The sequence below is a fragment of the Neoarius graeffei genome, chromosome 2 (assembly GCF_027579695.1).
Source record: "Neoarius graeffei isolate fNeoGra1 chromosome 2, fNeoGra1.pri, whole genome shotgun sequence".
Lineage (NCBI taxonomy): Eukaryota > Metazoa > Chordata > Actinopteri > Siluriformes > Ariidae > Neoarius > Neoarius graeffei.
The window spans coordinates 109,881,124-109,893,825 of NC_083570.1; the positions used below are offsets into that span (position 1 = coordinate 109,881,124).

The window sequence follows — 12,702 nt, forward strand, 5'->3', positions numbered from 1 at the left end:
GGCACACTTCCCAGATAACTGAATGCACACCAAAACCCAGCTGTTTTCAGTGACTCACAGGAGGACAGAGAGAATCAGCATTCCATTGATCACCCTAACGACTCTCGAGGCCGTTCACAACCATCCCCCAGTTGACCCACACCGACAGGATGACTCAATGACACCTTATGGCCCTTTTCCACTACCCTTTTTCAGCTCGCTTCAGCTCACTTCAGCCCGACACGGCTCGCGTTTCGACTACCAAAAACCAGCACGACTCATCTCGTTTCAGCCCTGCTTAGCCCCTAAAACTCGCACCGTTTTGGAGTGGGGCTGAAGCGAGCCAAGCCGTGCCGAGTGAGGCTGGGGGCGTGAGCAGACACTCCCCTGTGCACTGATTGGTGAGGAGGAGTGTCCTCACATGCCCACACACGCCCCGCGAGCGCGCTGGGATCTGTAAACACCGCAAACCCGGAAGGAGAAGAATTACGAATTACGAGAATTTCTGAAGCCTTATGCGCCTCGCCTCATCTATACGCTCTTGCCAGTATCTGTCCGCGTTGTCGGTGACAACAAGCCACAGCACCAAGACCAGCCACACTAACGACTCCATGTCCTCCATGTTTATTGTTTACTCTCCGGGTCGTGAGACTACCGCTTTAAAGCTCACTGATGTCACTGTTTGCGCTGCTTAACGACATCACCTGACGTCCACCCACTTTCGCTAACTCCACCCAATGTGTCCACCCACTTCCAGCCAGCACGGTTCAGCGTGGTTGTAGTCGAAATGCAACTCCAACAGCCCCGCTCAGCCCGACTCAGCACGGCACGGCTCAGCCCGACTCAGCCGCGTTTGTAGTGGAAAAGCGGCATTAGATGAGCTTTTCATCCATGAGAGGATAAATACCTGATGCTCCCTACCAGTCTGACAGAACTGAAGAAGCCTTTCGGATGAGAGGTGAAACGTCTTCAAGAATTTTCAAGCAAGTCCAGTTGCTCTCTTTTACCACCCACAATTTACTCTAAAGACATATTCCAACAAGATTTGTTCACCAGGTGGCACCACCTAACATGAATGAGACTACAGAAGGGTCATGTGCAATTTCACAAAAATTGTTACTTTTCCTACAGGAGTAATCAGATTTTGATCAAACTCATATGGGATGTTCCCCAGGTTGGTATGTATAAAACTTGTGAAGATGGTTGTGCCACCTGTCATACTTAACATTTTATGGGTGTTTGAAAATTTTGGGTGACTCATCACACCAATCACTACTGTTTGTAAACTGCTAGGACATTTTCACTGAAACTCACCCAGATGACTCTAAAGACATATTCCAACAAGAATTGTTCACCAGGTAGCACCATCTACCATGGATGAGGCTACAGAGGGGTTATGTTAGCCTGGCTAACGCGACTTCAAAGCTCTCCGAGCATTTGGTCTGGCCAAGCTATTAAGCCAAACTGTTTCACCTAAGGTCACACATCCCAAACTGTAAGGTCAGTTTGTACGTCAAGATGGCGAAATAAAGCTTGGTAAGTGTACATCGGTGTCAGCGAGTTTATAGTTATTATTGGGTAGATACTTAACAATGCCAGAGGGCAAAAAGTATTAAAACCACAACAGTCCTATTCATATCAACATTCAGGTCCAAGGTGGATCATTATTGTAAATACGAATATTTCTAAAATGTTTATTTATCTCTTCTGCTCATTTTACTATATTGCATTACATTGTTGATGGGTAATATAATTTATTTAGTACTGAAATGTTGATTCAGTGATTTGCTCACTGTAAGAGTAATGGGGATTTTGACTGACCTTAGTTATGGCTGTCAACTAAACATTTTCTTTTTGCCTTGACAGACAATTCAGAGTCTCTCATCCCAGAAGACATCAAGGTCGCCTCACCTGATGTAAAGAGGACATGGTTACACGATGCTGCCTCCCAGGTTGTGGACCAATACGTGAAGCTGCATGATGTGACCGAGGCTGCTGAAGCTGTGGGCAAGGCATCAGCGGCACGCACTTTGAAGAAGTTCCCGTGTCGGGAGGAGGGATGCCCCAAAGTCTACAGCCACATAAAAGGTAGAGCAGCACACGAACGGAAGAAGCACAACCTTGTGCTGCCCACAAAGTCGACAGCTGCAGCGACTACGGCCAGTGAGTGTGACCACAAACATGAACACACCGGGGCAAGGCTGAGCTTCAGCTTCCTCCTGTTGAATGTCCTTGATGCTGTGAAAGAAGGGGATGGTGAAAGACTCATGCGCATTTACAAGGCGTATGGCCACGGTCAGTATGCATACAGCACTTTTCTCCTCACTGTTCAACTCAATGCCACCTTATCTCCCCGCATGGCCCATAGTGTAATGTGGAAATGGTTCTGGAACACTAGGGGTGGGAAAGGCCAAAACATTCCACTAGATTTGCACCTGGAGCACTTGAATGGCTTTCTGAAGTCATTCCTGAAAGGTCTCGGACCCAACCTGGACGAAAGGTCAGCTGCCAGAATCAGCAAGTCCATTGGTGTACTGAAGGAAATGATGGAGCACACTGATGAGGAACTTGGGGTGTGGAAGCGAACAGGTGTCCATCAAGTTGACATGGACAAGGACATTTTTGCCTTGGTGGACATCGTTCGGGAGGCAGAGCTCTTCAAGGTTCAGGCAGGACGGGAATTCACAGCATTTCCAGGCTTTGAGAAGAACTTGTTGGCACTGATGGACTACACACAGCTGTGGAACTGGATGAATGCCAGACTTAAGGACTGGCGTAAGGTGTCAATCTAAAGACCTGTGGGGAATTGTAAATTTTACTATTTATGGTTGTTGTATATAGTACACATTCTTATTTGTCTTTGCAAGTTTTAACATTGTTTTTCATCTACATTTATATTTATTGAAGAGCGTCACGTTCAGTGCGAGTTGGACAATTGAAAACACTGATGTGTGGGCATTTTGTGCATATTGTTTGTTAATGTTCTTGTGACTTCAACTTATTTCTGTCTCCATTAATGTTCTTGTGACTTCAACTTATTTCTGATGCCATTTGCACAGACTTGTTGCACTACCTCAACCATGTAAATTGTTGCTTGCCACTGGACTTGCCATGCAAACTGATGTGTGCACACTACCTCTACTACACGATATGCTGCTCAGCACTTGGACTTTGCACTACCACTCAGTATTCTGGTCATTTTTTGCACTCTCTGGTCTTGTACTGTTCTACCTCATTTTTCTGCTTACCAATTGTTCTCAAAATTTGTGTAATTGTTGTATGTCTGCACACTTGAAGTGTCTTTTTATATAGCATAGCACTTTTGTGTCTTACATTGTGTTCCCTGCCATGATGTTGCGTTCTTCCAGTACCAACCGTCCAGCCTGTGCACCTTGAAGGGAAGCTTTAAATGTCATTGTAGCTTACCTAATGACAATAAAGACTTTATAATTTACTCGATTAAATTATATTGTATTCTTTTCTATGATGAGTGGCAAAAAGAGAATTATAAATGTAATTGTTTAAACCTATTTTACTTAATACTGCATTTGGTCTGTTTATTTTCAGAGATGTTCATGAAGTCCAGAAGAAATACAAGTCAATAATTATTACTGATGACCATTTCATGTATGTGGAAGTTACTTTGATTAGAACTAAATGTTTGACAATTTAAAAAAAGTTCATTTACAGCAACAAGTCATTTAAACACAGGGGTCAGTGTTAACAGGTTTCTACAGAAATGTTTATTCAAAAAGGTTAAAGGTGACAAAGTATTTACATATTTAAAAGACATGGGTTTATGGATTTTTGCTAACATGTAGAGATTACTTAGTCAGAGCTGTGAAGTACAGAGAAGCCAGATTCAGCACTACTGGACGATTTGAGCGTGTGCTCAGGCTCGTCTTCACGGTCAAAGTATCCTGTAAAGTCCACATCTGGCATTACAAGCTGTACAGGAGTGACTGTTTCACACAACTCAAAATCACTAAATACCTGGTGTACTACCCTGAGAATCTCTTGCCCATGTTCTTTCTTAAATACAGGTAGATTATGCATAATGTAACCCTGATCAAATATGTTGCTAAGATGTTCTACCACAGAATCAATGAGTGCAACACTAAATCCAGTGCAAGCTGTGATACTGGTGTAGAGGCGTGTGTGGTCCTGGACTAGACTTTGCCTATACTGAAGCAAAAGCTCCCGGACCAAGTTCTGGTCATCTGAGGTAACATCTCTGCATTTCAAAGGTGATTGGGTTGAAATTGGCTCTGCCAATTCATACACAGGTGGTGATACAGGGCAACCAACAGAGGTACATTTGCAAATAGAATGGCAGTGAGTACAACAGGAATGGCCGGGTTCAAAACTAGTCACATCTTTCTCAAAGTGAGAATACAATGCAATGCGAAAACAATTGTTTTTCCTGTGGCTGATCACTCTTCACACTGCCTCATCTGTATTCCTGTTTGTGGTGGCATAAACAACAGCATGGGCCTGTGAGCCGTCTCTGCCAGCCCTACCTATCTGCTGCAGCATGGCCTCAGTGTCCTCAGGTACCCCATACATTACCACATGGGACACGTTTGAAAAATTTAACCCCACTCCCAGAGCAGTGGTAGCCACCACAATTCTGCAATTGCCTTTTCCTGTCAGTGCTGAGAGTACTCTGCTTTTGTTTGCTGGAAGAGTGTGACTGTGGAACATGCCTATGAGCAGGTTGTCACCTATCTGCTCTCCAGCAACCCAGGCCTTGTCACCCAGCTCAGCCTTCAGATGGCAAAACACCCACGCAACAGTGTTCACAGTCCGACAGTAGATGAGCACCGGCAACATGTCAGCATGCTTCTCTTTCACATCCTTTACGACCCAGTCCAGGCAGTCGAGGGAGTCGGTTGAGGAGTTGATGCAGCCCCAGTCGGATGTTCTGTCTGTTGGGACTAACAGTCAGGGTAGTTGCGTTGTCCATATGCAGCTGTCTCGTCACTATGGCCCTGGACTGTAGATCGGCAGATGCGGTCAATGCCATCACAGGAGTCCCTGTACCAGAACAAGAAAGGTGTTAGGGTGTTTCTATAGCAGTGTTTTCACAAGACATTAACTGTGTTGCTCATGAAATGTCTCATCTCATCATCTCTAGCCGCTTTATCCTTCTACAGGGTCGCAGGCAAGCTGGAGCCTATCCCAGCTGACTACGGGCGAAAGGCGGGGTACACCCTGGACAAGTTGCCAGGTCATCACAGGGCTGACACAGACACAGGCAACCATTCACACTCACATTCACACCTATGGTCAATTTAGAGTCACCAGTTAACCTAACCTGCATGTCTTTGGACTGTGGGGGAAACCAGAGCACCCGGAGGAAACCCATGCAGACACGGCGAGAACATGCAAACTCCACACAGAAAGGCCCTCGCCGGCCCCGGGGCTCAAACCTAGGACCTTCTTGCTGTGAGGCGACAGCGCTAACCACTACACCACCGTGCCGCCCGCTCATGAAATGTGTTACATGTAAATTAAGAGTCAATGTCAACTGACAAAGTGAATTATATAGTAGCATTTCAATACATTATGACAGTGGTGAAGTTTAAATGACAATGCAGGGTTTCACAAGGTGGCCTCTGTGACGTTAGCAAGGAGTGCAAATGAAGGGGAGGGGCCAAAGAGTGATGGAAGGGGAACATAAGCAAGGAAATGGATGCAGTGTGAGAAAGCCCCCACTTACTAACATTATGTATGTTTCTTTCATGAGTAGAAACATTTTAATTACCTGGTTTGACAATAGAGTGAAGTTCCCCCAGTCTGGAAAAGCTCTCTCTGACGGCAGTTCGACCTTTTGAAGCTCTTCCCCTGAAACAAATGGATCCAGTGGCATACATGTCAGAGACAATAGTTAACAATAGTTTTTTTTTTTTTTAAGCGGTTTTAATTGAATAAGGCACATTCCGTGCAGTTGTCTTAATGACTTAAAATCCACACAACTTTGCAAGGCATCAACCTGTATTGTTCTTGCAAAAGTATTATGTTGCTGTAAGCTGTGTTGACTTGGCAACACTTACCATTTATAGGTGAGGTGCACCTCGTCGACGACAATGCCCAAGAGATTTTCTTTGTAGACCTCGTCGGCCAACATGTCACGCCATTTGCCACTCAGCCACGACTCCAGACTGCCAAATACAATGTTGAAGCTGCCTCTTTTGATTAACGCTTCGTTGTCGGGGTCCAGCTGGGCTGCAGAAATACCCAGGGCAGTCGCCTCCCGAACCTGGTTCTCCATTAGCGCGATCAAAGGCGAGACGACCACAACGATAGGATTCTCGCTGAGCCCCATTGATTTGGCTACCAGCGGGGCTAACTGGTAGATTAAACTCTTACCGAAGCCAGTCAGGAGCAAGGCGAAAACGTCCTTCCTTTCAATAAATACCTCCAGGGCTGCTCTTTGCTCCGTTTTCAATGAGAACTTCCCATTGAATGCTTTCAATACAGCATCTACCGCTGTGTTAAAGGCTTGCCGCTGCTCCATGTTCGTGATGTGAATGAAGCGCTTCCGGCATAGATTCTGTAAACAATCTATGGCTTCCGGTCGCAGTTCTACTACGTCACTGCCTTGAACACGCCTCTACCCAGGGCCGTTGGAGATGCTCAAAGTTGATTGGTTCCCGATTTTTCGGGAGCTTGGAAATGCTGTAGATAGCCTGCCTGGCCAGACTAAGCTCGGAACAGGCCCTCGTGTTGCGTCACGCTTAGGATGGGTGGGCCCAGGCTAGGGTTATGTTCAATTTCATGAAAATCGCTACTCCTCCTACAGGATTGATCAGATTTCAAACACGCACAACAATAGTGCTCTGGCATGAACTACAGTCTCATTGAGGCTATTTTTCTCCCTTGGCTCCCATCCATGGACGTTTGTCACACTGTTTTAAAGACACTATACCTGTGCTTAAAGTATCTGTACTTTCCGTACATATATGTGAAAGTTTTCAACAGGACACAAATGAATCCCCTGAATCACTGAAGAAAAGATATTAGAAGATTCTTGAGGTAAGAAGGAGAACTGTTTACTGTAGCCTGGGAATTTGCATAAGCTAATACTGTCCCCTTCACTGCAAGCTGGCCTAGTGGTTAGTAAGTTCTACTTGTGGTCAGGTCATACCAAAGACCATCATAAAAATGGTACCCACTGCCATCTGGCAAGGCACCCTGCAATAGAGAGGGTAGGGAGTCACACTCTTGTGGTTACCAGTGGACTAGCCCCCCACTGTAACCCTAGCTGTACAGGTGAGAGGTCAAGGGCTATGGAAGTGGAGATCGGCACCACCCAATGCACCTTAAGGGCCTGGTTAGTACTGGGACGGGAGACTGCCTGGGAAGACCAGGGCATGGTGCAGGAAGGACTTTAGACTAGACTTCGACTCCCGTGTCCTTTACTCTGGGCATGCGGCACATATATCAGATGGCAGGCTCCCTAAATTCCTGCTAGATTGGGTTCCCACCTATGGCTCTAGAAGTTTTGGATGCCCAAGATTAAACATCCTGAAGACATTGGGTAACAATCTTGAGTTGTATCAAGGAGAGGACTACAAAATTGCAATGGAGAAGCTTTGTGCATTGGCTCGAGCTAAATTATATCAAATCCTATGTTCTGCCAAACAACAATTGAGAGATTGTGAGCAGGCAGACACATTGCAAGATGGATGAAGACCTGACTGAGGTACAAGGTACAATCATTGAACATTTTATGAATGTCAGTGACATCCATTACTTTCTCTCAGGAGACTCAGTGTATTGGAGATTTCAGTTTGTCTGTGAGAGTGTAGTTAGGTTGAAAAGAAACTGTCAACATACTGGATTACTGTTTCCATCTTTTCCTTACACAAACAAGTTTCAAGCATCAATAATCCTGATACATCTGCTTTTCCTTTGAGCGAGACATGTAATTCCACATTACTCCAGAGACATGTCTGGAAATGCTTTTTACACTGGACAGCATAACCTGTTAAAAAAACGAAAGACAAAATCTAAAATAAGGAGTTTACATGCAGGAACAAGGAGAAAAACTAAATCCTGAAATTCAAATACCATGTGTTTTGGTATATCAGATCTTGGGATTCTTAAAAAAAAAAAAAAATAATAATAATAATAATAATAATTAGCTTTCTTGCTGGCAAACAACGTGTTATTTTAAGTTGTCCAAATTCTGTAAAGCTGCTTTGCGACAATGTTTATTGTTAAAAGCACTATACAAATAAACTTGACTTAAAGCCATTTTCATGACAGTGAAAGACAACAGAAAGTTCCAGGAGTGTAACGTAAAGGTGCCAATTTACTGGTGACAGCATGTCATGTGTCTGAAAGCAACACTTCCTCAGATATTCATATACATATCTACACTGCTTCCCTTTTTAAGGAACCTCCACTTATCTCCTACAGACAGGACAAAAATATCATGCTTGTCAGGAGTGAATTAAATGATCTGTCTAATCGAATCTACACCATTCTTGCATTCAGCTGTTCTAGATGTTCATGCAAATTAAGAACAAACCCCTAAAGCACTGGTTATTTGTCATTTGTCACTCACCACAGGAGGTTGTCACTGTATTTCCTATAAGAGATGTGAGCAGCTTTACATGGGTGAGACTAAGAGGAGGCAGACTGACCATTTTGCCGAGGATTTTCATAGCATCATTAGTGGGATGTAGTGGGTCAGTAGTTAAGGCTTTGGCCCTACTGCTCTGAAGGCTGTGAGCTCAAATTTCAGGTCTGCCAAACTTGATTGCATTGTAATTGTTTTTGATGACTGGGGTAAATGCAAATTGGAGTGTGAATGGCTGTCTGTCTCTCTTACCCCTTTTCAACCAACAGGGAATTGGTTCTTGAACTGATTCTGTTCAGGATTCTTTGAACCTTGGTGCCAGCTAGCGAACCAGCCCACATTTTCACCAGTTTTGAGCAGAATTGTTGTAATCAAGGATGCATCATGAACAGAAGGTGTTGCACAATTCACAACAGAAGTAAACAGTAGTAGCAAGATGGCGGTGTGCATTGATTACCTCCAAGCTTTCATTCTGCTAATGCATCATTTTCCATTGCGTTCTCCATTGCTGCACTCTGCTTCCTCTCCAAACTCATAACATGCCCACAGTTCACTCTAGAAAAACAAGCTATATTTTGGTTCCAGTTGGGAACCAACTTTTCAGATTCCAAAGCAATTTATTTTTGGTCAAAATGATATGAACGGTTCAAGACTGGGTGCGCAAATCAGAACAGAAACCATTCCCTGTTGGTCGAAAAGGGGCATCAGTGTTAGTTTCACAATAGTTTGGTGACCTGTCTGTGGTGTACCCCACCTCTTGCCCAATGGCAGCTGGGATTGGCTCTAGCTCACCTAGACCTGCAATGGATAAATGGTACAGATAATAGATGGATGGATGCATAATGTAAATGCAATTTATGGCTGAAAGAAAGGACTTGAAATGCTAGAATCCCATTGTCATTTTATATATCTCATCTCATTATCTCTAGCCGCTTTATCCTTCTACAGGGTCGCAGGCAAGCTGGAGCCTATCCCAGCTGACTACGGGCGAAAGGCGGGGTACACCCTGGACAAGTCGCCAGGTCATCACAGGGCTGACACAGACAACCATTCACACTCACACCTACAGTCAATTTAGAGTCCCCAGTTAACCTAACCTGCATGTCTTTGGACTGTGGGGGAAACCGGAGCACCCGGAGGAAACCCACGCAGAGAACATGCAAACTCCACACAGAAAGGCCCTCGCCGGCCACGGGGCTCGAACCCGGACCTTCTTGCTGTGAGACGACAGCGCTAACCACTACACCACCGTGCTGCCTAATTTTATATAATATATATATATATATATAATTTTTTTTTTTTTACATATTTGGATCGTAGATGTTTTTGGCAAACTCTAATTTGGTCTTCCTGTTTTTTTTGAGGCTTATCAGTGATTACTCTGGTGAAGGCTTCTCTTGACTGTTCACATATGCCTACATCATGAAGGGGGTTCTTGATCTGGCCAACTATTGTGAAGGGGGTTCACCATAGTTGTCTGCTATGGTCTTCCTGGTCATTTATTGTTCCTGAGTTCACCACTGCATTCTTCCTTTTTAAGAATGTACGATATAGTTGATTTAGCCAGACTTAATGCTTTTTTTTTCTATCTCTCTGATTTTTGTTTTGTTTCAGCCTAATGATGGCTTGCTTGACAAGCAGTGGCACCTCTTTAGACTTCATATTGAGATGAAATGCAAATGCCACACTTAACTCGATACCTTTTATCTGCTGACTTGTAAGTAAAAAAGTAATGAGGGAATAACACAAACCTGGCTAAATAACCAATTATCCAATTAATTTTAGCCCTTTACAAAGGGGGATCACAGGTTGGAAAAAAAAAAAAAGATTAAAGCTGAAAGTGTTTAATTCCAGATAAAATGACAATAACATTGTCAAACATTTATGGACCTGACTGTACATAGCACTTTCTCTAACCAAATAACTGTATCCTAGCCCTCATGATGTTGACAGTTTGGTAATGAAATCTACAGCAATGTGACCATAGTCTTCATGCTATGGGTAGTGGTTTTAATAGACCAGTGTCCAAATGGTTTTGAATGTGCACCTTCCTGACTGACAGGCTTTCAAAAGCATGTAATGTCACTCTCAATTGATGCCATGTGGAATTAATTTATTGCTGGGGCCATGTGAGTGTTAAATTTAGGCCGAGGTTTGCAGCCATTGATTTTTTTTCCTCTATAAACATTTTTATTAGAGGATGTTCTGGTCTGTGCTCTATGAATTTCATCCATGATTTCTTTCCCTACCAGGCAACTTTGCAGGTTAAATTATTTTGTGCAGGCCATCCAGCTCTTGGGACAAGGCAGGGGAGTTCTATTTCGTTTCTCCTGACCGCCAGAGGCGGTGCTTTCAGCACATGGATATCCATCACACGAACGTGCAGGTCGAGTAATAGTAACAACAAAGTCACGTGTGACCTGGGTGACGTCACCCTGTGACCCCGGCATAAAAGACCGGTAAACCCAGGAAGTGACCTCTTGCATCTTCTCGCGTTTGCAGGTTGCAAGTTGGAAATTGGACAAACGCGTGTTAGTTTCGTTACCCGTAGGGTTGGGGCTGTGCTTACGCATCCTCCAAGAAACTGCGTTAAGTCCACCAATTCTTTTCTCTTGTTGACTATATTCATTGGTTTTCATTCATTTAAACTAAAGCGGCGTTTCTCGCCGCTGTTATCAGTTCTGTGGCGCACGGCGCCTATCCTTGTTAACATTATCAACCGCTTTGTTTTGTGTAGTCTTGTCTCCGGCCTGCTCACGGGCCGGCTGTCTTGTGTTGTACTTGTATTGCTGTTACTCCGTTAAGCTGAGCGCTCTCGCTCGGTGGAGCTAGCTAATTAGCTCTCCGAGGCGTGTCCTCGCCGCTGAAGGCCGGCTTGCTTTCGTTCAGGTAAGCGGTTTTCATTCATTTAAATTAAAGCGGTGCTTCTCGCCGCTGTTATCAGTTCTGTGGCGCACGGCGCCTATCCTTGTTAATACTATCAACCGCTTTGTTTTGTGTAGTCTTGTCTCCGGCCTGCTCACGGGCCGGCTGTCTTGTATGTTGTATTTATATTGCTGTTACTCCGTTAAGCTGAGCGCTCTCGCTCGGTGGAGCTAGCTGATTAGCCCTCCGGGGCGTGTCCTCGCCGCTGGAGGCCAGCTTGCTTCGTTCAGGTAAGCGGTTTTCATTCATTTAAATTAAAGCGGTGTTTCCCGCCGCTGTTATCAGTTCTGTGGCGCACGGCGCCTATCCTTGTTAACATTATTAACCGCTTTGTTTTGTGTAGTCTTGTCTCCGGCCTGCTCACGGGCCGGCTGTCTTGTATGTTGTATTTATATTGCTGTTACTCCGTTAAGCTGAGCGCTCTCGCTCGGTGGAGTTAGCTGATTAGCTCTCCGAGGCGTGTCCTCGCCGCTGGAGGCCAGCTTGCTTTCGTTCAGGTAAGCGGTTTTCATTCATTTAAATTAAAGCGGTGTTTCTCGCCGCTCTATCAGTTCTGTGGCGCTCGGCGCCTATCCTTGTTAATAATATCGACCGCCTTATTTTGTGTAGCCTTGTCTCCGGCCTGCTCACGGGCCGGCTGTCTTGTGTGTTGTATTTATATTGCTGTTACTCCGTTAAGCTGAGTGTTCTCGCTCGGTGGAATTAGCTGACTAGCCCTCCGAGGCGGTGCTCTCGCCGCGGGAGGCCAGCTTGCTGCCGCTTAGGTAAGCGGTTTTCATTCATTTAAATTAAAGCGGTGTTTCTCGCCGCTGTGGCGCACGGCACCTATCCTTGTTAATATTCCCGACCACGGGTGTGTTCGCCCGGTCGTTTTTCATTGCCGCCTGATTATTTATTTTGGGATACTTGCTTGGGGTGTTCCCGCCCTATTTCTTAAGTTCCCTTCTGCCAGCCAGGTGTCATGGACCTATTCTCTCGCTGCGCCAACTGCCGGGCCCCCCTCGAGCCGGAGGACGGCCACCGCGAGTGCCCCTCGTGCCTGGGTATTGATCACCTGCGGCAGGGGCTGACGGACATGGCCTGCGCAGACTGCATGTGCCTGAGTGTGGCTGCGCGGACCGCCAGGCTGGCTCGGTTGGATCCTCCGTCTGACATCCCCCGGGCCTCGGGGGGACAGGACATGGTGCCGGCTGCAGCAGTGGGGCCCA

At 45.3% G+C, this 12,702-nt stretch overlaps 1 protein-coding gene across 1 annotated transcript; it reads right to left on the reverse strand.

Annotated features, from left to right (window-relative positions):
* Positions 1–4,097: 4,097 nt before the first annotated feature.
* On the reverse strand, positions 4,098–6,827 carry LOC132874851 (putative ATP-dependent DNA helicase Q1). Its single transcript, XM_060911281.1, has 3 exons — positions 6,036–6,827; positions 5,747–5,826; positions 4,098–5,016 (listed from the first exon to the last, which is right to left on the reverse strand). The coding sequence occupies exons 1-3, from the start codon at positions 6,497–6,499 to the stop codon at positions 4,814–4,816; spliced, it is 747 nt and encodes a 248-aa protein (XP_060767264.1). The 5' UTR covers positions 6,500–6,827; the 3' UTR covers positions 4,098–4,813.
* Positions 6,828–12,702: the final 5,875 nt, after the last annotated feature.